The 25,607-nt window shown below is 39.4% G+C and overlaps 1 protein-coding gene across 4 annotated transcripts in view; it reads left to right on the forward strand.

Annotated features, from left to right (window-relative positions):
* ANO6 (anoctamin 6) overlaps positions 1-25,607 on the forward strand; it is a 189,469-nt gene that overhangs the window by 160,491 nt on the left and 3,371 nt on the right. For all 4 annotated transcript variants that reach the window (XM_069489270.1, XM_069489272.1, XM_069489271.1 and 1 more), the window contains exons 13-19: positions 3,271-3,496; positions 4,535-4,704; positions 4,896-4,993; positions 9,936-10,066; positions 14,792-14,997; positions 18,917-19,119; positions 20,404-20,509. In XM_069489270.1, the coding sequence (XP_069345371.1) occupies positions 3,271-3,496; positions 4,535-4,704; positions 4,896-4,993; positions 9,936-10,066; positions 14,792-14,997; positions 18,917-19,119; positions 20,404-20,509 (1,140 nt within the window). The remainder of the gene's footprint in view (positions 1-3,270; positions 3,497-4,534; positions 4,705-4,895; positions 4,994-9,935; positions 10,067-14,791; positions 14,998-18,916; positions 19,120-20,403; positions 20,510-25,607) is intronic.

Raw genomic sequence — 25,607 nt, forward strand, 5'->3', positions numbered from 1 at the left:
ATAGACAATAGTAAATTTTTTCCTATTTTTATTTATTTTTATATTATTTTTGAAGTTAGGAGTCTTTCAATTGTAGGTATCAGAAAATCAATCTCTAGTTGGTTTAAACAACAGCAAAACGGGGCAGGTGGGATTTACTGGTTCCTGAAACTGAAAATTCCAGATCTGAGGTGTGACTTCAGTCAAGGCTAGGATACTGCAGACCAGATAACATAAAGGGCTATGTTTTGTTCTGTCTTCATTCTGCCTCAGGTGGGCAGGCACTCCCTTATGGTAGCAAAACGGCTGCAGCATTCCAGATCTCACATCATATTCAAGCAAACAGAGGCTCTTTTTACTGGCTTCATCTAGTGATAGGGAAAGCTTGTCTTTCCCATAGGCACTAACATTTGTCTCCTCAGATCTTACTGGGTTATATGTCAGTCCCTGAATCAGTTGCTGAGGCCAGGGAGATAAGATACTTTTTTGTCTCAAAGCAATAATGATTTACCTCTGGAGCACAGTGGGGGCACTCCCACCCAAACCCCAGGGCTGAAAATAGAGGGGTTAATTCCCCCCGGTGCAAAATCTGGGTTCTCTTCTACGATGGGGACAGATCCAGGCCAGATCCAAATTTTCCACAGTGAATATATACTAAAGTTCTTATCGGAAAAGTATTAAAGTTAGAATCAGAAAAGATAAGTAAAAAAAAAACTTGAAAAAAAAGAATGAAAAGCTTCCCTGCTTCTGTAAAGAAATACTGAATATATCAAGCACTCTGAAGCATGGGAGCTTTCCAAGTCTGTAAAAGCTCTGGAATGAATTAGAGTTCGTTTCCTTAACGTGGGAGGCAGTGCCATGTAGAGGTTAGTGTGTCTTTGGAGATCCCAGTTCTTTTACTTACTAGTTGCTTAATATTGGGCAAATTGCTTAATCTCTTTGAGCCTCTATTTCCTCATTGGTAAAAGAGATTATATAATACTACCTACCTTGCCTGTTATGAGGATTGAACATACATATGTGTGCTGAGGAGAACAGTAACCATTTAAGGAATGTTTAGCTATTACCATTACTTAATAATTATAATATTTAAAAACTCTCTGTGTTGTGCCGAGAGAGGAAGACTTGCTACATCTTGTTATTTTTCTCAGCCTTAGCTAATTTTTACGTATACGCACACAAAAATCTTATTCATTTCACAAGTGTTAAGACTTAACTGTGAAGGAAAGGAGATAATGAGGGGGGAATGTAATACCTTCTCTATAAGGAGATTGCTTCAAAGGTAAGAAAAATATCTTTTTAATGCTCTGATCACCATAATCATAGATAATATTTATATACTGCTTTTCATGGACCCAGGCTTAATGTTCTACGTGTTTTCACAAGTAACTCATTGAATCTTCAGCAGTTCCATAAGTTAGGTGCTATAGTATCCCCATATGGGTGCAGGTGAGGCTACTGAAGCCCCAGTAGCTTAGCAGCAGAACCGGGATTCTGCAGGAGCCTAGCCCCAGGACTGTCCTGGAATCACTCCCTTTACTGCACACCGCAGTTGAAAACCGGCCTCTTCTCTGTTATTGTCAACAACAGGACATGTTTTGTTTGACCCACAATTTCCCATTCTCTATAGCTCTTCTCTCTCGTGTCAGTCATCACAAGCAGTCAAACAAATTGAGCACATGGTTCTGGAAAAAGCAGATGGCGAGGAAAACTGTTAGAGATGCCTCTTCAACAGTGTCCAATACTGTGTATCAAATAAGGAAAAATTCATGGTACCTTTTAATGTGCATTGTTTAGTGGCCAAAGAAAATCTGCTTACTGAGAAAGTGAAATCCTGCCGTGCGCAAACTGTGCTTCAGACCCCCTCACTGACACTGGGGACCATGCAGCCAAAAATACAGTGGACTGGGGGCATGGCTCTTGTGGAAGTGCAGGTACAAATGACCGCCAGTTTAAGATTGTAAGATATGAGTGTGAAAAGTATGTGAAGATTTTATCAGCAGGGACCTGCTGCCAGTACCAATGGTTAGCCCAGGGCCCCTCCCTGCCAGCTTCGCTGGCTATGTTCAGAATCTCCTCTGCTACAGTGATTGAGACAAAAGCTAGGCCGGGCACGGTGGCTCATGCCTGTAATCCTAGCACTCTGGGAGGCCAAGGCAGGAGGATCGCTCGAGGTCAGGAGTTCGAGACCAGCCTGAGCAAGAGTGAGACCCCGTCTCTCCAAAAAAAAAAAATAGAAAGAAATGATCTGGACAGCTAAAATTATGTATACAGAAAAAAATTAGCTGGGCATGGTGGCGCATGCCTGTAGTCCCAGCTACTCAGAAGGCTGAGGCAGAAGAATTGCTTAAGCCCAGGAGTTTGAGGTTGCTGTGAGCTTGATGCCACGGCACTCCAACCCGGGCAACAGAGTGAGACTCTGTCTCAAACAAACAAAAAAAAAAGACAAAAGCTAGCACCTGCTGACACTTGAGTTGGTGATAGCTCCTCTGTTACAAGGAAACATATCTCCTTAATGGAGTAAAAATGAGCAAACAACACTAATTTATAACTTAAATAATTCAGTAATTGTAAACAGGATGTTTACTTTGGTTCCACATGCATACTTTTTCCTTCTACCAGAACATGCTACTAGTTATTCCATTTTTATGCTGTCTGAAGATTCACTTATCTTTTAGCAGATTTTCTTTTTTAGAGCAATTTTAGGATTATAAAAAACATTGCGGCCAGGTGCAGTGGCTCACACCTGTAATCCCAGCACTTTGGGAGGCCAAGGCAAGAGGCCAGAAATTTGAGACCAGTCTGGGTAACATAGTGAGACCCTGTCTATACAAAAAAAATTTTCAGTATTAGCTGGGCATGGTGATATATGCTTGTAGTCCTAGCTACTCGGGAGGCTAAGGCAGGAGGATCACTTAAGCTCAGTAGTTCAAGGCTGCGTGAGCTGTGATCACACCACTGCACTCCAGCCTGGGCAACAGAGCAAGACCCTATCTCAAAAGAAAAAAAAAAAAATTGCGCAGAAAGTGCAGAGTCCCACTGTCACCCCTGCACACAGTTTCTCTTATCATTAACATCTTACATAAGTAGATACACTCTCTTTTGACTTCCATCATCCCTTTTCCGTGTTTTAAAATTTAACATGTGGATTTTCTACCTTTCAGGTGGCGGTTATGTGAGATTTACATCACTTTACGCATGTACCTTGTTAATTTAAGCTTGGGTCAATTTTTAACAGTACAGGTATGATTACTGGTGAGTCTCATGCTCCCATGTTCATTGTGTTTTCAGATCCTTTTGATCATCGCTTCAGTTATTGGGATTATTGTCTATAGGCTCTCAGTGTTCATCGTATTTTCTGCAAAACTTCCCAAGAACCTTAATGGGACAGACCCAATCCAGAAGTACCTGACTCCACAGACAGCCACGTCCATCACTGCTTCCATCATCAGCTTTATCATCATCATGATTCTGAACACCATATATGAAAGAGTGGCCATTATGATTACTAACTTTGGTAAGGTTCTACTGTAGCTTAGGTAATTTCTGAGATATTTTTAGAGCCTGTTAAAAATAAGAGACTGTATCTTTTAGACATTTCAATTCCAGTAGGTAACAATTTTTAGAAATTTTCAAGTGTAAACATTTTTTCTCTAGGCTGCATGGGAAATGAATTATCTACAGCTTTGCATTAGTAAAAAGGAACAAAGCAAAGACAATCATTATAATGTCCAAGCTCTGTGTAAACAGATCAGTGCTGAATAATATTTTCAATTACATTAGATCATGTACTCTACTGTCGAAAGTAAATAGTCTCTTTATTGCAAATAAGTGGAGTAGGGTCACGGTTCCAGTGGCAGATATGCCCCTCTGTTGTAGAGAGGACAAGCAGTCACACTGCTGCGTGTCTCTCCCCGTGCTGTTCGTATTAATATCATTCTCATCAGCTCTGGCTTTTGTGACGTGCTGCTTCTCCCTGGCTTGCGTCCCAGGCAGCTGCTGAGTGGCCAAAGTTAAGTGCATCCCACACCCTGCCTACAACTGGGTCATTCTCCAAACGGCCTGCTCAGTGATCTTGTAAAAATGACCAGACTGATTCAGATTCCAAACTAAGAGGATGACCAAATGCCTCTTGCAAGTCACCCCTTGTTTTGTTGTTTTCTTCAACAGCCCTACCTTATTGCAATTCAGGAAGACAAGACAATATCATTTAGCGGGCAGTTCAAAAGTAATTTTCTGTGAATTATACCCATGACAGTTCTTGCTTATTTGATAGCACTATACTTGTAAATTTTAAAGAACGGTTGCAATTTTTTTTTTTTTTTTTGGGGCCATGTGGGATATTGTTCCCATGTTGGGGGAGAACTCTTATAACAATGTGTAAACTTGGAATTAACACACTGGCTATATTAAGCAATTCATACCCGCTTAAATGAAAACAGTGTGAATTGTATTTTTTTTTTTAAACATGTTAACTCATGTATCAGTGTCTTTGATTAGGGTCTCAAAGCTGTTCACAATTTTAAAATCTTAATTTTCTTTCTTTTAACTACAGAACTCCCAAGGACCCAGACTGATTATGAGAACAGCTTAACCATGAAGATGTTCTTATTCCAGTTTGTCAACTACTACTCTTCGTGTTTCTACATAGCATTCTTTAAGGGCAAATTTGTAGGCTATCCAGGAGACCCAGTGTATTGGTTGGGAAAATACAGAAATGAAGAGGTATGCATACAGAATTGTTTTCCCTTGCAAATTTAAGTTGTTTTATGTTTTCTCTCAGTTGCCCAATGAATAGTTTCTTCATTATAGATTTCATTTTAGCCTAAACAGAATATCATAAAAGTAAAATTAATGACTGTTTTCCAAGTTAGACCCACTGAAAATTTAAATGAATTTTCTTTTGAACATTCCAGTGTGACCCAGGCGGCTGTCTTCTTGAACTGACAACTCAGTTGACAATAATCATGGGAGGAAAAGCAATCTGGAATAACATACAAGAAGTATTATTGCCGTGAGTATCAAATTGTATAATCTTGGGTAACAGGACCGGGGATAGAACAGCCCACCTGTCCAGATCATTTGCCTACATTATCCACATAGCTGCATGTCCACCTCTAAAATGGATAAGAATCTATTGTTTTTAAAGGTCCCCAGACAAGATAGTACAATTAACAGCATAAATGTGTCCAGTGTTTGTGTTTAAAAACCTTCTTTTCTTTATGTTTCCCCACCCACTGTAGTTTACGCCTATTAGGCTGTTGATGGTGGTTGACTAATCACAGCCCTTGGAGAGGTGACTTTTGTTAGAGCTGTGAACTGTGTATTTCCACAACTTTTCACAGCACCTTCCTCTTCTCCTTTTGTATTATGCAGTCAGTAATAGGCTGGGCACGCTGGCACTCACCTGTAATACTGGCACTTTGGGAGGCCGAGGCAGGAGGATCATTTGAGGCCAGGATTTCGAGACCAGCATGAGCAACATAGAAAGACCCTGTCTCTATAACAAATAGGAAAATTAGCAGAGCTTGGTGGCACATGCCTGCAATCCCAGCTGCTCAGGAGGCTGAGGCAGGAGGGTCGCTTGAGCCCCCGAGTTTGAGGTTGCTGTGAGCTATGATGATACATTTAGCCCAGGCAACATAGCAAGACCCTGTCTCAAAAAAAAAAAATAGAAAAATAAAAGTCATTAATAGTACTTTGTTGAATTCTTAACATGTACCATAACTATATTAAGTCCTTTACATCTCTCTCGTTTAATCTTCCAAATGATCCTTATCTCCCTTTTGCAAATGAAGATCTGTGGCCTAAAGAGGTTTAAATGACTTACCCAAGTTCACACTGGCAATAAGAGGCTACTGTGAGATTCAAAGCCAAGATCCTATGACACCAAATCCATGTGCTTTCACGAATAGAGGTTCTCTTGTGATCCTAAGGCACTGGGATACATTATGTTCTAAGAGATAAATTGTCTAAAATAATTACCACAAAGGTTTTGACATATTGTTTCGTAGCTGAAAAAAACAAGAATAACAGAAGATACAGCTGTACTTCAGATGTTAGCTGGGATCCCTCTATCCTTTTAAATTTTCACTTAAGCCCCTTGCAGTATCAAAGTGGAAAGTCCACCACTATCTGGAATTTCTGCAAATTTCAGGGAGACCATTTGTATTAGTTTTCTATTGCTGCTGTAACAAATTACTACAAAATTAATAGGCTAAAACAATGCAAATGTAATATTTTACAGGCCTGGAGGTCAGCAGTTCCACTGGGTTAAAATCAGAGTGTTGGCAGGGTTGTGTTTCTTTTTGAAGGATCGAGGGTGAATCTCATTGTCTTTTCTAGCTGTTGGAGGCCACATTCCCTGGATTGTGACCTCTGTTCTCCGTCTCAGAGCCAGCAGTTTCATGTCTCTGATCCTTTTTCTGTAATCACCTCTCCCTCTCTCCCCACTCTTTTCTGTCTCCTTCTTCCCGTCCTCTTCCCTCTCCTCTCATTTTGAAACAAAAACGTCCGCTCTTTTAAAGTCTTTTGCCCACTCTACAACTGGGATTGTTTTTAACTTACCACCCTCTTTATAGGCTCCAGCCTCCTGCCTCTTTGCCCTGTCTTCCTCCATCACGTTCACTGTCCCCCTCTTTCTTCCCCTCCCTCCCCTAACCTCTCATCTTTCTCTCTTCCCTCACCAAGTTTCTGTTCCTTCTCTTTGTAGAGCAGTTAACTGACTCTGGGTTCCAGGGTGTCATCCTCTGACTTCAATGAGAACTGTTGGGGTCTTTCTCTAAACAAAGCTCTCTCTCCTTCCCCATCTCCCCTCCTACCCTGCCCCCCAGCCCCCCCAAAAAAGGATTCTGGCTTTGGCTGTGAAATTAACTTTTTATCCTACTGTGCAGAAAATAACCCTTACTTTCATTGAACTCATATTAAGATTTTTCCAGATAAGTAAAAGTAGGTCATGCACAAAGAGTACTATGTTTGTTTCTCCATGAAAACAAATACATAAAATAGAGGAAAATCTTAACTCATTCTTTGGTTACTAAAAAATATTTTCTGAAACCAAGAAGGTTAACTATTTAACACTAAGTTTTGATAGATAACTGGTTGCCAGCAAGCTATTTTCTGATTTAAAAAATTAAGGGGAGGGTATATTCCTAAACTGGTACTGAGAAATTCATATGAAATGAAATTTGTTCATGTATTTTAAAATAAAAGGTGAATTCTAGTATCCATGACCTGTTTATACTTCAAGTAAGCACATTGTTAAAAATTATAGTGACATGAACTCTGCCTTCAGATATTTTTCCTCCTAGCCTAAAATATTTAGGCAGTATGCTTTAAATTATATATCCCTTATTTGAAAACTGGGAATCCTAAGTGTTAGCCAAATTAGAGAGTGACTTGGACTTCTTTTCTTTGTATAGGTGCCAGTTTCCTTTTTTGCATATAAAATCCTAAGATATCAAAGATATCAGGTACCCTTGCTACCCAAAACTATACCCATCCCTTAAATAGATAGGGCAAGAAAAGCTGTAGAGTACACGGATTAAATATAAGAGTCTAAGAGAAAATGAGATGTAAAGTGCTTCTCACCATGCTTTGCACATAGGACTTAGTAAAGCGTAACTTATTATGATGTGGTTATGCTAACATATATGGTAAATTCCTAAGGAAATTATATTGTAACCCCTGCTTTTAGCCTGGGCCAGGGGAGAAAGTCATCTAGTGTCTGTATTTTTAAAAAGTTCTATGGGTGATTCACATGTGCAGTCAAGATTGAGATCCCTGCACTAGAATCACAGCCCAGTAGAAAACCCAAAAGACCAAGGGCAACGTAGATGGATGAGGATGACCACCCAGGATTTCCTACTGCAGATGAGTGGTTCAACTCGGGAAAACTGAGTAAGAGGCTCAGGAAGCTAAGGAAAGCAAGCTAGTGAGAAAGACTGCTAATGTGATCCACTGTGAGTGGGAGAGTAAGAACAGGACGAAGGGGAAGCACCAGGTGAGTGGGTGATACAAGCAGTTGCCAGGACAGAAGTTTCATCCAGAATCCACACTGTGATGTGATTTGGGGTCCAGATAGAAAAATACCTGCTGCACTGGGGGCCTGGAGAGGATTCAGCAAGAGGCTGAGGCTGGAAGTGTAGGAGACAGAGCAAAAAATAAACCAATAGAAACCAAACTGGGTCATCTCGAGTTAGGTGTCATGAAGGGTGATGGACATGCACGGTCCCTGGTGCCACCTGGGTCACAAGCCCCCTGGAATGGCTGCAGACTACAGGGCTCACCTCAGCTCTTTTTCCTCGGGCCTAGGAAGCTGCACTGTGAACGAGCATTTCACATCATGCTTGTTAAGTGCTGAAGTGAGAACCACTGAGCCAGGTGGCCTGTAGCCCTGAGCCAAGACGCTGCACAATGCAGGCCGTGTTTTCAGCTGGCTCCAGCCAGTGTGGCCTGCACTGGTCAACAGAGAACCCCATGCAGGGCGTTTTGAAGTGTTAGGAAATGTGCTAGATCCTTTACCTGTTTTGAATCCTCGAATTCCAACAGCAGCCCTGGGCAGTATAGGTTTTACCATTCCCATTTTACTTTTTCTTTCCCAAGGTTAAGCAGCTATTAGGCAATGGAGTGTGGATTGAACTCCCATCTCATGCCAGCTGGGTGCGCACGTGTGGCACCTGTCCACGTGATGGAGACGATGAGTCTGCTGGGTTTTCTTACAGAAACTGTCCTTATAGTCGTGTGATGCCTTCTCATTGTCAGAATTTGAAATCCATACAAACATGCTGTTTAATCAGCGAAAACTTAACCGGATGTTGTATCTGTATTTGGAATCCTTTGTTGTTATTGTGCCTTTTCTGATGAACGCCACGGATAAACCACAAGCCGACTGCTGCTGGAGGGAACAACAGTTCTTTGTGCTGTAGGTGCACACGTCATTCTACTGCCAACTCCGATTTCTTTTCGAGACAAACTGCCATAAAAAGGGGGAAGCAGTTTTCCAAGCCACGAGGCTTTGAGAGAGAAAAAACACGGCATGAAAGAAGAGACGACAGACAGGCCTATCGGGGCAGGGTCCAGTGGTGGCAGAGCACGGGGCACCCATCAAGGCTGCGTTTTCTCCTAGCTCTGCACTGTGACCTGGGAGAGATGATTCGCTTCTCTGATCTTGAATATATTTTTTTCTAATGTGAGATTATGTCACTCTTCTGCTTAGTGCTCTCTGATGGCCTCTCACGATGGTCTCTGACCATCCCCACCCCACCAAACCACCAAACTTGTTTCCTAATAGCCTTGGACCACAAGAGCCCCTGCTGTCTGTCGGGCGTGGGAGGCCTGCTCCTGCCTCAGGCTCTGCAGGCACCGTCCCCCTGCCTGGAACCTTGTCCCCCTGCCTGGAAACTTGTCCCCATGGTGTGGCCCCTCCGCCTCTTGCACACTCTTCTTGTTTGATGTCTCTCGGAGTGCGGCCTTCCCTGGCCTCTGTGCTCCCTCCTCCCCAGACACAAACGCAAACATTCCCTGCCCTACTTTATTTTTCTCCACGGCGCTTATCACCAGCTCACATACTGTGCCTTCATTTTGTTTATTTTCTCTGGTGATTTTCATACTGGCAAGACTGTTTTGAATGATGGTGGGGGAGGGGTATAAAAAAAAGAACAACTAAAGTTAATCAAATGAGAGAAAATATCTTTTAAAAATTAAACTGTGTACAGGAAAAAGAGGTAAGAGACAAAAAGTAGTACAGTTGCAATTTTGATAAGCCCAGGTATATAGTACTATTTTTCAAAATATTTTGATAGGGATAGGAAGACAGAAATAAAAAGAAATTTAGCATGCAAACAAATTAATATCTTTGGAAAATTGTGTGTTCAGCTTTGAAATAGCAGCAAAATACTTTTATGACCTTGGTCTGGTAATATTCATTCTAATTTGTAATTTGGTCTTTTTGGCAGCTGGATCATGAATCTAATTGGACGGTTTCACAGAGTTTCAAGATCAGAAAAGATAACCCCACGATGGGAACAGGACTACCATCTGCAGCCCATGGGCAAACTGGGATTATTTTATGAATATCTTGAAATGAGTAAGTTGTCAGTGAAATTTTAGATGATACAAAATATGCTGGAATATGCTTTGGATCCCAAAAGCATCTGTTATTGAGTCAAATTAATATTTAACATCTTGAAATGAAGAAGATTATGTTTCTCTCCAATAGATAAAATTATACTGTCATGCTTCCAAATGAGGTGGCTGTCTTTGTCAATATTTATGTTTTACAAAGCTCAGATTTATTACTATGCAATAAAATGGAATATTCATTGAGGTATATCTTTACCGTTAATTCTCAAAGCATTCTAACCATGCTGTCCGAGAATGAACTCAGCAACTATTATTAGATATGATTCAGCGTGGGCTGGAGTCCATGCAGGCACAGCTGTTGGCCAGTACACTTCTGAACCGAGTCATTTAAGGCAGGCAATAGGACATGCTGCGTTGTGACAGGAATGATCTCAGGGTCCCCTTCTTCACACCTCATGCCTGCCTTTGACAGCGTATCTATTTCTCCTGGCCAGTGGTTTCTGCCGGGTTCCTTGAGTGACCTCATGGCTAATCACTGGCTTGAATTTGGAACCATTGTGCTGGTCTAGAATTAAGATTTAGCACAAGTTCTCTCCTTCCTAAATGTCTTTGTCCATTTGTGTATTATTTGCTTCGGCTCCGTTTCTATTCAGTTGAACTTGATTTTGAGCTCTCAGTTGCTTTTTAAATAGATGCTTCTCAAAATGGATTTCCATAGGAAACACCATCTTTTCTATTATGCATGCCATGCTTCTATCTAATAGACAGCCAACAATTTACTTGTTTTGTATCTGTGCCCTTTTAGCTAACCATTGGAGTGGTTTATGATTTTTTTTTTTTTATCTTAGGAGACTAGAAAAAGCAGCGCAGCATTTTGGTTGACAGGCCTTGGATTTATGCATAGGAGTTTGCGTGTTTGCAAAGATACCCCTTTGTGGTTCCCGTTTACAATTCTTTAGATAGAAGATGACTTTTTATTAAATCACTTCTATATATATAAAATAATTGCTTTTAAAAGTACACATTATACGTGGAAACACATCTGCTTTCTTCAGTGAGTAAAAGGTTCATCTTGTGGCTTCTCCAGGCAACAATACTTTGCAGCAGGCTGGAGTCTGATTTGAATTTCATTTTTCCTTTTGTTACATTTTGTGATCAGGATTTATTAAGGGTGTAGTTGCAGTATATAATGTAGAAGTTATATTCACTTATTTTCAAAAGGACTGTAAGACAATTACCTGTTATTCAAAAATGAGTCATAATTGTAAATATTTCTTATGGGAGTTATTATCAGCATTAACAATAACAGCATCCTGGGGCAGAATATCATTCGTTATTTCAGCACCCCAAAAAAAAAAAAAAAAAAACTTAGAGAAAAGTTATTTTTCTGTGGTTGATTTGTCAAATGATGTTGAAAGGAAAAGCTATGTGGTCATGCTTTCGGGAGAAGTTGATATGACTTTAAAGTTTCATAGGCTCACTAAAATAGTTATCAACTAAATAATTCTGCCTCATCCTGTTCTACAAGAAAGAATGACAGCTGTTACAGACAGATTTGTAGATTTATTAAATTGTTTCCTTATTATCCAGATAATACCTCATGACTTAGAAGACTTAATTTCTCAGAGTAGGTAGTCTATTATTCTGTATTCACCAGCACAGTGAAATCTCTTTTTCTAGTCTGTGGAAGATGGAATTGTCCAAGTGCCTTTTGAATTATTTTTGTTCTGCTAAAAATAAATATGGAGTGCCTTTGGCACACACCGCCACAGAGTCCCCTCCTTCCCATTTTTCCCATATTCGTTAATGACAATCACCATTCTAATTACAACTCCTACTGCTCAAAGGAAACATCTTCCAGCAGACAACCCTGGGGCCTCCACTCTTGCTTGGTTCTGCCTCCAGCCACGGCTCTTCCCTGCTTTCCCGACAAGTCCTGAGCCTCAGCAAGGCCCCTCCACTTTTCCCACGGCTTTGCTTCTCTTTTCTTCTGAGCACTGACACACTTGATACCTGCCTTGGTGGCATGTGACGGAATGCATGCCTCTTTCCTGCTGCACCAGGCCTGTTGGGTGTGGCTACCAAGTCCTAGGCGGCTCCTTCCCATCCTCAGCTGGAGCACCGAGGCCTGGAACCTAGTCCTCATGAACATTTAAGTGACTGAACTTGGATCTTCAACGCACATGTATAACTATTAGTACAAAGGCATAAAACAGCTTGTTCAAAGAATGGCAGGTAAACACAATTGCTACAACTGTGGTTGGGGAAAAGTGGAAGAAAAACTATAGGTAGGTTTTTTATTTTTATTTTTTTTAGTTTCTTTAATATATAATGACTCTTTAAAAATTATTTAAATAAAACAAAATCAAGGGGTAAAAAAAATTCAATGGAGAAGGGACTGTTTGGCCATGTCAAAAGTTGCCTAGTGACCAAATAAATCAAGACTGAAAATGAGCATTGGCTCTCCAATATGCAATCGGTCACCGGCAAAGTGAGCAAGAGTAGGTTCAGTGCCATGGGGAGGCCTCAGCAGGCTTCAAGGAGGGCAAGCATGTTGGGGAAATAATTGGGCACACTTCCTCCAAGGAACTTGACTGTAAAAGTATATAAGAAAGCATAAAAAGTATTAGATAGCAATAGAGGATGATGAAAAAGTTTCAGGCAAGGGTTTTTTTTACAATAGGTATTTTTTTTCTTTTATCTTTTTTGGTTTCAAAAGTGGTTTATAAAGTTCTCAATTGAATATCAGATCAAATTATACCATGCTGGGGTTTTTCTGGTGCTTTATTTTTTAATATAAATTTTTTAATCCATCTGGAATTTATTCTGGTGTCAAAAGTGATGGTCCGATGCCAATTTTCCCAGTGACTTAGTTGTTCCAATGCATGAATCCACTGATTTAAAGTATCACTTTATAAAAATACAAAAATCCCATGAATTTGTATCTCTTCTTAAACTCCATCCTGTTTAATTCATACTATCTATTCATGTACTAGTTCTGTTTCAATTACCATAGCATTATAATATACTTTAACATCTCCTAGAGCTAGTCTCATTTTATTATTCTTTCTCAGAATGTTCCTAATACTGTGAGTGCAAACCATCCCTCCTCATTATTATACCTGTTTGTTTATATTCCTTGACAAACTTTAGCATTACCTTTCAGCTTTTTTTTCCTAAATCTACTTGGGATGATTAACTGAATTTGCATTAGAATTCTAAATTATTTTGCGGAAAAAAATTTGATACGTTCCCAAATTTGCGCCTGCCGAATTAAGTGTGGCACATCCTACCATTCGTTTATTCATCATCATTTGTTTTTCTTAAGTCAGTTATAGCAGTCTTGTCTGTGTTTTTGTTGTCATTATAAATGTTATCTTTTCTCTATGGGATTTTTTAACTGGGTTTATTGCTAATATGACCCTAACATCTAGCTTCTCTTGAACAATCAGAAAATCTGGCAACGTTGGGCCCTCATTCCTACATGTGACTGTGAGCTGTCCCTTTCAGCAGGACGTGCACTTGCCAGTCTACCACAGTGGACTCTGACCCACTCCACGCATATTACTTGCCTTGCCCCTTTAGGCTGATGAGTTTATTTAGGGTTAGGTGAGTCAGAGACACTGACATCTTTGCTCGTTGCTGCTGACTCTGTGGCATCATCAGCTCTTATCCTTGCCTGTCTGACGTCTCTGAATGTGAGCACTTTGGCCTGGCCTGTCTGCTCTTCTGCAGTATTCCCTTATCCTCTCAGACCAGAAGCAAATGCCAGCTCCTCCCACCTAGCCACACCCTCCACAGCCTTGCCCTTGCTGGCCGGAGTCGTCCCTGCCCCTTATCTGAACAAGAGGCCTAACTGGCTGTAGATTTTCCTCTCATTCACAGTCATAGTTACATATCTGCACATGTTTTGTCTGAAGGTCTGCCAGTTGGGAAGGCAGGGTCTAAAAACTGAAAGTTTCCTTTTTTAGATCTTTGGCCTTATTTCCTAGTTCTTCCTCACTATAGGATAGCTTAACCAAAATCTCTGCTGCCCTATTTATAGTAAGGCCATGTTTATTACGGAAAAGGAGAAAAGAACTTCTAAGGTACCACTTGCATTTTGATTTAAGAACTTCAGGATAAAGATTCTTAAAGAAGGACTATGACTTACTAAGACACTTTTATCACATACTTCTGTGATTTTTAATAATATCGTAAATTCTCTGAGTGCACTGCCCCTCATTCGCAGACTCGGGCGAGCTCACTCCTTGGCTTATTTTCAGCATATTTCCTCCAGCGTTCCCTAAGCATAGCCTTCCCAGTGGTACGTTTATTTCCTTTTAACTTGTTAGATATGTCCACAATATACTTTTTCTTTTTCTTAAAATCCTAAATCACAAAGCATCTCCTAACATTCTATGATTTCAACACTGAGAATAATATGCTTAGAATGTCTCAAGTTTATTACCAGCAAATAATTCTGGTTGATTAAAGATTTTGTAATATATTGTTCCTATTAAGTATATACATGTGAAAGAAATAGGCTGTAATTAGTCTTCTTTCCAGGGAGCTCATATTTATGTTTTGTTTGAATTCTTTCACTGTTGAGCGTTAAATTATTTACCATGGATGTGTTTTCTCTTTGGAATTTAGTTCTTTGTTTGCCTTTCTCTTTCAAGAGTAAAGGAAAATACGTTGTCCTTCCATTCGTTCACCACTCCATGACGTGTGTCCATTCCATTGACAGTTATTCAGTTTGGGTTCGTCACCTTATTTGTGGCCTCTTTTCCACTGGCCCCCCTGTTGGCTCTGGTGAACAATATATTGGAAATAAGAGTGGACGCATGGAAACTGACCACCCAGTTTAGACGTCTGGTGCCCGAGAAAGCCCAAGACATTGGAGCCTGGCAGCCCATCATGCAAGGAATAGCAATTCTGGCTGTGGTGACCAATGTGAGTAGACCTAGGCTTTGCAGGGTAAAGACCTTGAAAAGTCCAAAAACGCTTTAGAGTTGCTACCTAAGGAATCAAATGTTTGGTGTTTTATAAAATGAGAAGAAGATGCTAACACTATCATCCATATAAATTACATAGTAGTTATATAACTAACTGTTATAACCTGTTTTAATTTTGTTTATAATTATTATTCTTGACTTAAAACGTCAAGACCTCCTATGTAGATACTGTTATTGCTCATTTGCTAAGCTTTTATTCAATAGAAATATGGTAATGATAGTAAGTGCTAACACTTTTAATCCTCACATAACTAAAAGGAGTTATCAGAAAGTGCTTTTATAATATGGATAGAAATCTGTTCATTCACAGTTGGAGGGCCCTAAAATAAGACCATTTTACTATATATTACAAGTATTAACTTAAAATAATTAACTTTGATGAAGTATAAACACTTTATGTATTCCTAAGTATGCATTACCATACGCATAGGTTTAGGGTGGGTTTCACCCTCTTCCCACTCCAGCCCGAGGTCTTTGCCAGCCACACTCTGCTCACTGGCTGAAGCAGCCTCATGCCCTGCATGTATCCCAACTGTGAGGGCAGAAGTCAGTTGTTCACCACTTGTGTTAAGTGATTATGGACCAGTCTGAACAGTCTTTTTTTTTTTTTCTTTCTTTGCACGGGCCAACAGAAAGCTCTCAGGCTGAGCAATTTTCATGTCAGCCCATCAGAGGACCTCTTTCCCTAGAAACATCCTTAAAACCAGGGCCATTTCCTCCCATATTTCAATTCCAGCATCCTAGATAAGCTTCTCCCAACAGTGATTTCCCAGTTTTAATTTCTTAAGCCACACTTGCCATGAGTCCCTAGCCTTTTCCCACAAGCACCTATGAAAACAGAATAGAATTCAGCAGTACCTGTAGGTCCTGGATGAGGAAGTTACTGAGCACTACAGGCATTAGAATCAGGTAGACCTGAGCTCCAGTTCCCAACACTGCAGCTCTGAGCTGCGTGATCTTGAGCCAGGCCTTAACCCTCCAGAGCCTCATTTTATTCGTAAAATGAACAATAGCCTACCACATATTGTAAGACTAGCACATACCACAAGAGTTGTTAGGGAATTCAATGAGTGAATGCATGGAGCCTCGTTCTTATTGAATGTTAGCTGCTGCCATTTTATCATCTTCATTACTCATCATAGTTATTAAGAGTGACTCTGTGAGGACTCTGACAGCTACCTCAACTAGAGGCACAAGAATTTCAAAACTCAGTCACTGTCTGGCCTATGGTTACAGTTTTATACAATAAAAGAAATTATCTGTAATCCAGCCATCACCCCCACACACCCCAGAACCCTCAATTTATCTGAATTGCATGCTATCTCTACTTTTTGGAGAAAGTTGCAAATCACACACAAAAAAACAACTGCTAGGGTATGTCAGTTTCCATTCCCCCAAATAGCCTGCACCTTCAGTATCTACTGTGCTACAAAATGAAGACTGATGTTCAGAAATATGACAGCAAGGCCTTTCAAGTTCCACAGTCATAAAAGAATGAATCTGTCATATTCAATATGCTATAGTACACTAAGCAGAGCAGAAACACGGACTTGTGTGCTTTAAGAAAATTTTTAGCAAGGAGTTTTGAAACTAAAAGGGTTTTTGACCTTCAGCTAACCAGAAAATTCAATTGACTCAAACTCTCCATTCCTCAAGCATTCTGGTTTGATTGTGTTAGGTACCTTTTCCCAGTATCCATGCCGTGGCTTCCCCCCATTAGCACAGATGCAGGATTGGCTGTGTTTCCAAGGCTACTCCCTGTGTGTGTCTGTGTACAGACACACACGCCGGCTAATTGGTGCTATTGGTTCTTACTCAATAGTAGTTTTATAACTTACCCCAGGAAAACTGCTTATTAGATTTGTGACACTGATTAAACTATGGACAATCCTTTTTTCTGTATTATTAGGATTTGTCATACTTCCAAGATGCAGTATGCAAACGCATACGTGAGTATGAGTGGAGGCAAGCGTTAAACACGTGTCTATTATCCCCTCAAACACCTAATGTGTCTCCCCACAACCCACTGTGTGCCAAAGGAAGAAGAGAACAGCCACCAGGGATAAGAGTGGGCCTCCAAGCAGGAGTTTGGTATAAAATCATTCATTTTAAAGCTGCTGGCTCAATAAATAAGCTGAATTGACACCGTTGTATCATGCCAGAGCATCTGCTATTGAAGACCAATTTTAATTTATTTTGATATAAATGGAAAATTGTGTGCAGAACAGCATGGGAAATGAAGCACACTGCACTTACTTGCACCCTTGCAGCATGTCTCTCCACGCAGCTCAGTTCAGGAGGAAAAGTATTAATATCTTGTCAGAAGACAACAGAATTATCTTCCTTGTTGGAATTTTTGTAGCTTCCTGACGCACATCTGCAGGTGATTCTATAAAGAGATATAGTTGAGTTAAATGATAACAGGAAAATCTAATCTATTGAAATCTGGGAAAAGGTAAAATGTTCTTAGAGCCTCACCCCCAATACCAGCAGGCAGATACACACACGGAGATCTTATCCATCAGAGGAAATGACAGAGCTGGGTCTAGTGGGGAAATTTTGCAATAGAAAAGCCCCTTAATTGTTTGTGTTGCTTTGCCTGAGATGTTGTTTGTTGGTTTGTGGTCTCACTGTGTCTAAACCATATGTTCAGATGAATACTATTAAAAATCATGTTGAGCCAAAAACATGTCTGTTTTTCTCCTTAAATTAATGACTGAATCATTTAGCTTTGTTTAGTCACATAGAATCTGGTTTAATTTTAACACATTGGAGAGTTTAAAGCCCAAATTAAAGAATTTTAGAAAATAATTTTTGTAATTCACAATAGCTTGGCATCTTGATAGATGTCTCCCTAACACAGACACAGGTGTACGATTGACCATATTTATTCCTTTTATATAGGAACATACTAAATTTTCTGTATCTTACACTCAGTAATTTATAACTTTTATAACTTTGTCCATTTAATCTTTTGGAAGTATAGAGGCTTAGGCACTAGATCTAACAAAACAGACATCATTGCTTAACTGTGTGAATGGAACAACCCGATATAATTTCTTGCTACCCACTTTTTATTAAAATTAATTAAAATTCTTGCTCTCTAACGAAGCAACAAACGTAAGTATATACTGAGAGTTTAAGATAAATCAAACTGTGGGGCTGACTTGTGTAAACAAGATACCGTAGGGGGGGAAAAGTGTGAATTTGAAGGTCATTATTTAAATTTAGATCAAGGAAAATATATTTTAGCTAGTTTACACTCTATTTTTATAAGAAGCAAGTGATAAATTAGTTTTGTTTCGATTTATTCTACAAAAGAATTATATAAAGGTGAATTATTTTTATAATACTGACCTTAGTATTACATCTATAAAAGAGTCTTCTAAATCTAAAACATGAAAGATTAACATTTTATCAAGTAGAGTTCTAACGTTGAGTGAATTTTATTCTAATTTTCTGAAAAATACTAATTTACATAAACACATGCAAGCAACCTCTTGAATTATCCACAATACCCTAGTATACAATTATTCTGAATAAACTGGTGTTTGTTGTATTTAAGAAACATAACAGGCAACTATGAGGCCTTTGCATTTGAACAGTATGTGGACTTCTAAACATTCTCTTATAAGAGAAGACCAAAAGGACAGGAATATTCTACTTTAAAACTGTTGCTTCAAGATTGTGGGACATTCACTATCTATATACATTTCACAGTTAAGAAAGAAGGTTTCTGAATCTTTAATTTTTTAAAAACATTAATTTGGTAAAAACAGTAATTCTGGCATATTTGTTAACCATCATTATAAAAGCCCTAAATTAATGCTGCCCTTATTCTTGTCTCCCCAACATAGGCCATGATCATTGCTTTCACATCAGACATGATCCCCCGCCTGGTGTATTACTGGTCCTTCTCCGTCCCGCCCTATGGGGACCACGCTGACTATACCATGGAGGGGTACATCAACAACACTCTCTCCTTCTTCAACATCGCAGACTTCAGAAACAAAAGCCAGGGAAACCCATACTCTGGGCTTGGCAACCATACTACCTGCAGGCAAGTTCTCCTCCACCTGCTTAAAAATGCACTTTAAAAGGGCTTTCTTTGTGATGTAATTCTATTTGGTGTTATTTAAATCAAACTGCTAGAGACATTCTTTCCCATAGCTTGCTTTTCAGTGAAAGTCTAATAAAGACTAGGGCTAGAACTTTTCCAAACCATAAAGCAAGATTTAAAGATGAGAGTTTAAAAATGGTTACAGGGAGACTGACCCAGGAGAAAAGTCTTATATCTTAGAAATGGAGAAACTCCACAAGTTCCAAAAACCAAGATATTTCAGGTGTTAGGACTAGTGTGTTAAACAAGCACAACCTTAGGATTCTGAATGATGACAAACTAGCACCCTCAACTTAAAGACATAAGGATAAGAGATGTAAATACCTCACTTGAACAGTATTCTCTAAAAATATTCCAAAGCTCTCTGCATTGATTTTAATGGCTGGTGAGTCCAATTGTGGATGGTATACACCAGCTAATTTACAAGTTGATAAAGTTTGTTGACTACAGGGGCATAGAATTTTTTTCCCTCAATCATGGAGTCTTAACTGAAAAGGAGCCTTTAAAACTCATTTAGTGCAACTCTTCAAAGCCTTCACTGATTCAAATTCTCAATAACACAACCAAGAAACCAGAAATAAGCCAAAAATAAATGTTTCAAAGTTACACATAATAGTCTCTTGAGAATACTACATTGAATCTGCTTATTCTTACTTTACATAATTCTAATCAGAAATTAAACTCTTCTAGGCTTAATAAATTACAGGCAGAAAATTAGAAATATGCTACCTGAGGAAGATACTCTAACAGCAGTAACATGTATCTGACCATTAGAATTAGGTAAAAAATTATATCAGGCAGGTAGTACTCTGTATAGGGAGAGAGAGCCCCTTGGCTGAGTGAACCTTGATGATAACATTATATAAATAAATTTGTAAACATGATCCCCCAAACAGAAATTGTTTTAGCTATATTCCTTTGAGAAAGCAGGGATAAAGCTCTAGAGGAAAAAAGTTAAGAACTTTAGTTCTTTTATAAAGATGGATTCTTTTTTACAAAGATGGAATCTGTCATTACCATCATTTTCTGATTACCTGTTAAATGAGGTATTAATGTAGTTAATTTTGGGGTTTTTTTACCAAATTGAACTCTAGGAGAAAATTTATGTGATGTCCAACTTAACAGAGCATTGAATCAAAGATGACCTCTTTTTAAATGGGGCCCTGGTTTACAGTATTTGATCAAAAAGATTTGCCTCCTAATACCTCTCCATTTTGTTTCCAGGTATCGTGATTTCCGATACCCACCTGGACACCCACAGGAGTATAAACACAACATCTACTATTGGCATGTGATCGCAGCCAAGCTGGCTTTTATCATTGTCATGGAGGTAGGAAAAGTATACTGTGAAATAGTTTACAAGGCTGTATGTTTGCAGAACTTCTATTAAGTGTTGCCAACTCTGTACTTAAGATGTATGGTACTTTCTTCCTTATTATTTGCTATCAATAATTTTAGATTATATATTAATTAAATGAAGTTAGTTATCTACTTTAAAAGTTAAAAAACATGCTATGTATAAGGGGGATTCAATTCTAGATAATTCAATGTTAACTAAATGCCTTTTTAAAATTTGGGGCCCTGGGCAACATGTTGGGCTGTGAAAGGGCTTATTCAAGATGGGTCTGATGGCATCTCTGCCCGTGAGGAACCTTTATTGCTGTGATAGTTTATTTGTATTATGTCTTATTATTGTGTTACCCTAATAAACCAACTTCTTACAATAGTTTGTTATATCCCTAAAATTGACCAGTTCTGAAAAATGACTAAGGCAACTATGAATTTACAATCAATCTATCCAACTCTACTTTTTATTCCCAATGAATAACTACTCCCAAATTACAAAGCTCCACAAGTTGCTTGGTGTGGTACATTAGGATTACATTTAAGCTGCCAGAAAGCCCATCTATAGTGGCTTACACAAATAAGGAGTTTTTCATCCAACATAGTTCACTAGAAGGAGGTGGTTGCTCCTGAATCAATACATTGATTCATTGATGTAAGGACCATTTCTGATTCTCTAGGTTTCTCTCACATGTACCCTATGGCTGCAGTATGGCTGCTGCAATTGCAGATAACACATTTACATTTGAGGCAGGAAGAAGGAGGGTGACACTAGCCATATCGGTTTCTTTTTGTCAGGAAAGAATGCTTTGCCAGAAGCCCTCCCAGCGGACTTGCACCTACATCTCACTGGCTAGAACTGTAACACCTGGCTCCCCCTAGCAGCCGTGGAGGCTGAGCCAGGGGGTATTTCATTTGCTCTTAAAATCTGAATCAGTTAGTGAGAAGAAGGTGGGTAGGCTACCTGGCTTTGATACTTCTACTAATATATTTTTTTAAATAGCTACCAAACATTAACAGGAAAAGAAAAATAATTCATGGTTCGTTTACCATCATAAGTAGATTTCTGAAGTACGGTATCTAGTATATCAGCCAGAGTCACTAGTGTCTATTCAGATATGTAGTTATTGGACTTCTGCTTTTGATATTAAGGTGGACGAGATACTGTAAGGGGCCATCCCCCTGAAAACATCTAGAACCAGCTTGAAACACAATTCCTTTGGCATTTCCAGCCTGCTGGAAGGGATGGGACTGTACAAAGAGGGAGAACTAGGTGATGGGTTTAAATAGAGCAGAGAGCAGGAAGCTCCCCTGAGGTGCAGCAGGACTCTGAGGGCAAGTGCCACTTTTTGTCAGTACCTTCGTCTCTGAGCTCAGGGAGACCAGGCTTCAGGGAAGTGGGAGAGCTGAGCTCAAGACTTCCAGATTAAGCGAGAGACCCCAAAAGAGGCTAAATTTGTCTCAGAGTGGAAGGAAATGCATATCTTCTCTGGAGAAAAGTGTCCTCAATTTAGATCCCAAGATTTTCCTCAGATCAAGATAATCAAACATGAGCTCACAGTCAAAGATTAATAATGAAAGGGGAAATTTTAAAAATGAATGAGATTCAGCAGGAAAAAACAACTGATTTGAACACTTGATAACTTCAAGAGCTTGAGTTATCAAATAAGGAATATAAGTTAACTATATGAAAATATTTAAACAAATGGCAAAGTAAAAAAATGAGCAAATAAGAAACTATAAAAAATTATAGGACAATTTTGAAAAAGCTAAATGGAACTTAGAAGTAAAAATATATAAATAGGGAAATGAAAAAAATTAACACAGATTAAACAGAAATTTAGGCAAATCTGAAGAGAGAATTAGTGAACTAGAAGATAGGTCTAAAAAAATTACCTCTGATATATCACAGGCAGATAGGAAAATGGGACGTATGAAACAGAAGTTATATGGAAGACAGAAGGAAAAGTGTTACCTTAAAAAAAAAAAAATCATAGAAGCAGAAAACAGATAATAGAGGAGAGGTAATGTTTGAAGCATTAATAGCTAAAGTTTTTCCAGAATAAATGAAAGACAGTTTACAGGGCAGAAAGCACGACATGTATCAGGCAGAATAAATAACAAAGAAATTCACACACATATTGTAAGAAAAATGCAACACAGCAAAAACTTAAAAGTAACCAAAGAGACAAATAACTGACAAAGAAAATTAAAATTAGAATGAGAGTAGGCTTTTTAACAGTGGAAGCCAGAAAAGAGTGGTCTAATATCTTCAGAACGCTAAAGAGGGTAACTGTAAACCTAGAATTACAGCAAAACTTTGAATAATTGAAGCCTTTCCTCAATGAAAACATCAGGTCACGTGGCTTTATAGAATGGTGCCAAGCTTTTTAGAACAGACCATTTCAACCTTATACAAACTCCCGCAGAGATCAAAAAAAGAGCAAATACGCTCTGACTCATTTGGTGAGGTTAACAGTGGCACAGATCCTAAAATCAGACAAGAAGAGAAAGGAAAGGAAAATTAAAGCCAATCTTGCTCATTACATAGAGGCAAAGATCTTTCTAAAATGTGCAAACTGAGATAATGGATATGTTAATCTGTTCCACTATACAGTAAGTCCTCACTTAACATCATCCATAGGTTCTTGGAAACTGTGACTTTAAGATAACATGTAACAAATCATTTTTTTCCCTCATCAACGTTATAACAAAACACTGAAGGAAATGACGTTATTCTAGGACCTGCTATTGTCATTCTATTCAAAGTCGCAGTTTCCAAGAACCTATCAGCAACATTAAGTGAGGACTTAGTGTAGTAATCATTTTACTATATATGTATCTTCTAACATCATGCTGTATACCTTAACTACACACAACGAATTTGTTAAAAAAAATATAAAATGTGCAAACTGAATCTAGCAATATATTTTTAAAAGATCACACCACATTGGCTTTAATCCAGAAATGTAAGGGTGGCATAACATAGAAATTCCATACATCCATAATGTTATCTCAGAAATAGAGGAAAGAAAAATAACCTCTTCCCTACATCCACCTTTGTTGCTTTACTATATAATTTCCATCATCAAACACACTAATATCTCATCTCAACATAAAATCCTCTCCACCCTTATTGCACCTGTTCTGCTCCATCCTCTTCTCAAACTGTTTGTGGCCAGTGCCCTTGACTGAGTTGTCAGTGTTCTCTGTCCACCGTTCCTCTCTCCCTCTTTCTTCTTTGCCTACTCCAGGCATGCTTGCACCTCCTCATCACTGTAACCACTCTTGCCAAAGTCACCGGTGGCCATCATGTTGGCAGGCTCCTGTGGTCACCTCTCGACCCTCACATTACCTAACTTAGCAGCATTTGACAGCCGATCACTCACTCTTCCTTGACGCTCTTCCTCACTTAGCTCCCAGGAAAACACTTTTTCTTTTCCTTCCCTCCTACCTCACTGGCCACTTCTTTTAATGATCCTGGGACTCATTCCTTGGTTGTCTTCTTTTGTCTGTCTTCACTTTCTTGGTGCCAAATGGATATTTCCAGAGCACCTCTCTCCTGAACTCAACCCACGAATCCGGCTACCTACCTGACCTTTCTGCTTGATTATCTAATATATTCAAATGTGTACTGCCCCAAATTCCTATGTTTTCCTATATTGTCCTACATCTACTCCCTTCTCTCCCAGCCTGGCCCTAAACCTGTTCCATCCACAGGCTTTTCTCTTTTGATTATGGCAACTCCATCTCACCAGGTGCTCACACCAGAGTCCTTGGAACCTTTTTTGTTTATTTTCTCTCACCCTACATCCAACCTGATTGGCTTTTCCCTTGAAAGTATATCACTGACTGCTTCTTACCAACTCTGCTGCTACCACCAGGTCAGAGCTACCATCGTTTCTTGCCTGGATTAGGACCCATAGTCTCCTGTTGTCTTCCTTTCAGTCGGAGTCAAAGCCTGAGAGTCCTCACAGTGGCACACAGCCTCCCGTGGTCCAGCCATGCTTCCTTGCCTCGTGGACGTCACTTGTTCTCTCTCACTGCACTCCAGCCTTCCCCTTCCAGAGATGCATCTGGAGGCTTCTGCCAAACAGACTCTGCACTGACTTTCTCTTTACCTAGAATGCCTTTCCTCCTGGTATCCGCACGGCTCATTCCCCTACGTCCTTAAAGTCTTTGCCCAGTTAGGCATATCCAGACCAAGCTATATAAAATCGGGGGGAGGAGGGGAAGCCCTTCATGGCACTCACAGTAAGTCTTACACTGCTTTACTGTTCTCCTGTAGCTCTTAACACTTTTTAATACCATGCGTAGCTTGATTTTAATTATGTTTTTTGTATATTGTCTTTATTTACCTCACTAGGTCAGGGATTTTTGAATAGTGAATAAAAAAATAAAAAGGTGTTTAATCTCATTAGTAATCAGGAAAATGCAAAGTAAGACCAAAGTGAAAGTTCGTTTCATAATCACGAAGTTGGTTTTTAAAAACAAGTATGCTCAGAGGCCGAGGCGGGAAGATCACTCGAGGTCACAGGGGTTCAAGACCAGCCTGAGCAAGAGTGAGACCCTGTCTCTACTACAAATAGAAAGAAATTAACCAGACAACTAAAAATATATAGAAAAAATTAGCCGGGCATGGTGGCACATGCCTGTAGTCCCAGCTACTCGGGAGGCTGAGGCAGTAGGATCGCTTGAGCCCAGGAGTTTGAGGTTGCTATGAGCTAGGCTGACGCCACAGCACTCTAACCCGGGCAACAGAGACTCTGTCTGGAAAAAAAAAATTAAAAAAAAACAAGTCTGATGATACCAAGTTCTGGCAGAGGTGCAGAGCATCACACTGCTGGTAAGAGTGTAAGCTGGTGTAACTGCTTCGGAAAATATTTTGGTATCATCTTGTAAAACTGAACATTCATGTGACATAGAGTCTCAGCAGTTCCACTCCTGGGTCTACACTGTTGAGAAACTCTTGCAGATAATGCTCCAGGATCCAAACATAAGAATGTACAATGGCACTACTCCTAATACAAAAACTGGAAACAAGCCCAGTGCCTGTTGCTGGGGCTTGTAACATGTAGAGTGTC

Source organism: Eulemur rufifrons, chromosome 16 (genome assembly GCF_041146395.1).
Source record: "Eulemur rufifrons isolate Redbay chromosome 16, OSU_ERuf_1, whole genome shotgun sequence".
Lineage (NCBI taxonomy): Eukaryota > Metazoa > Chordata > Mammalia > Primates > Lemuridae > Eulemur > Eulemur rufifrons.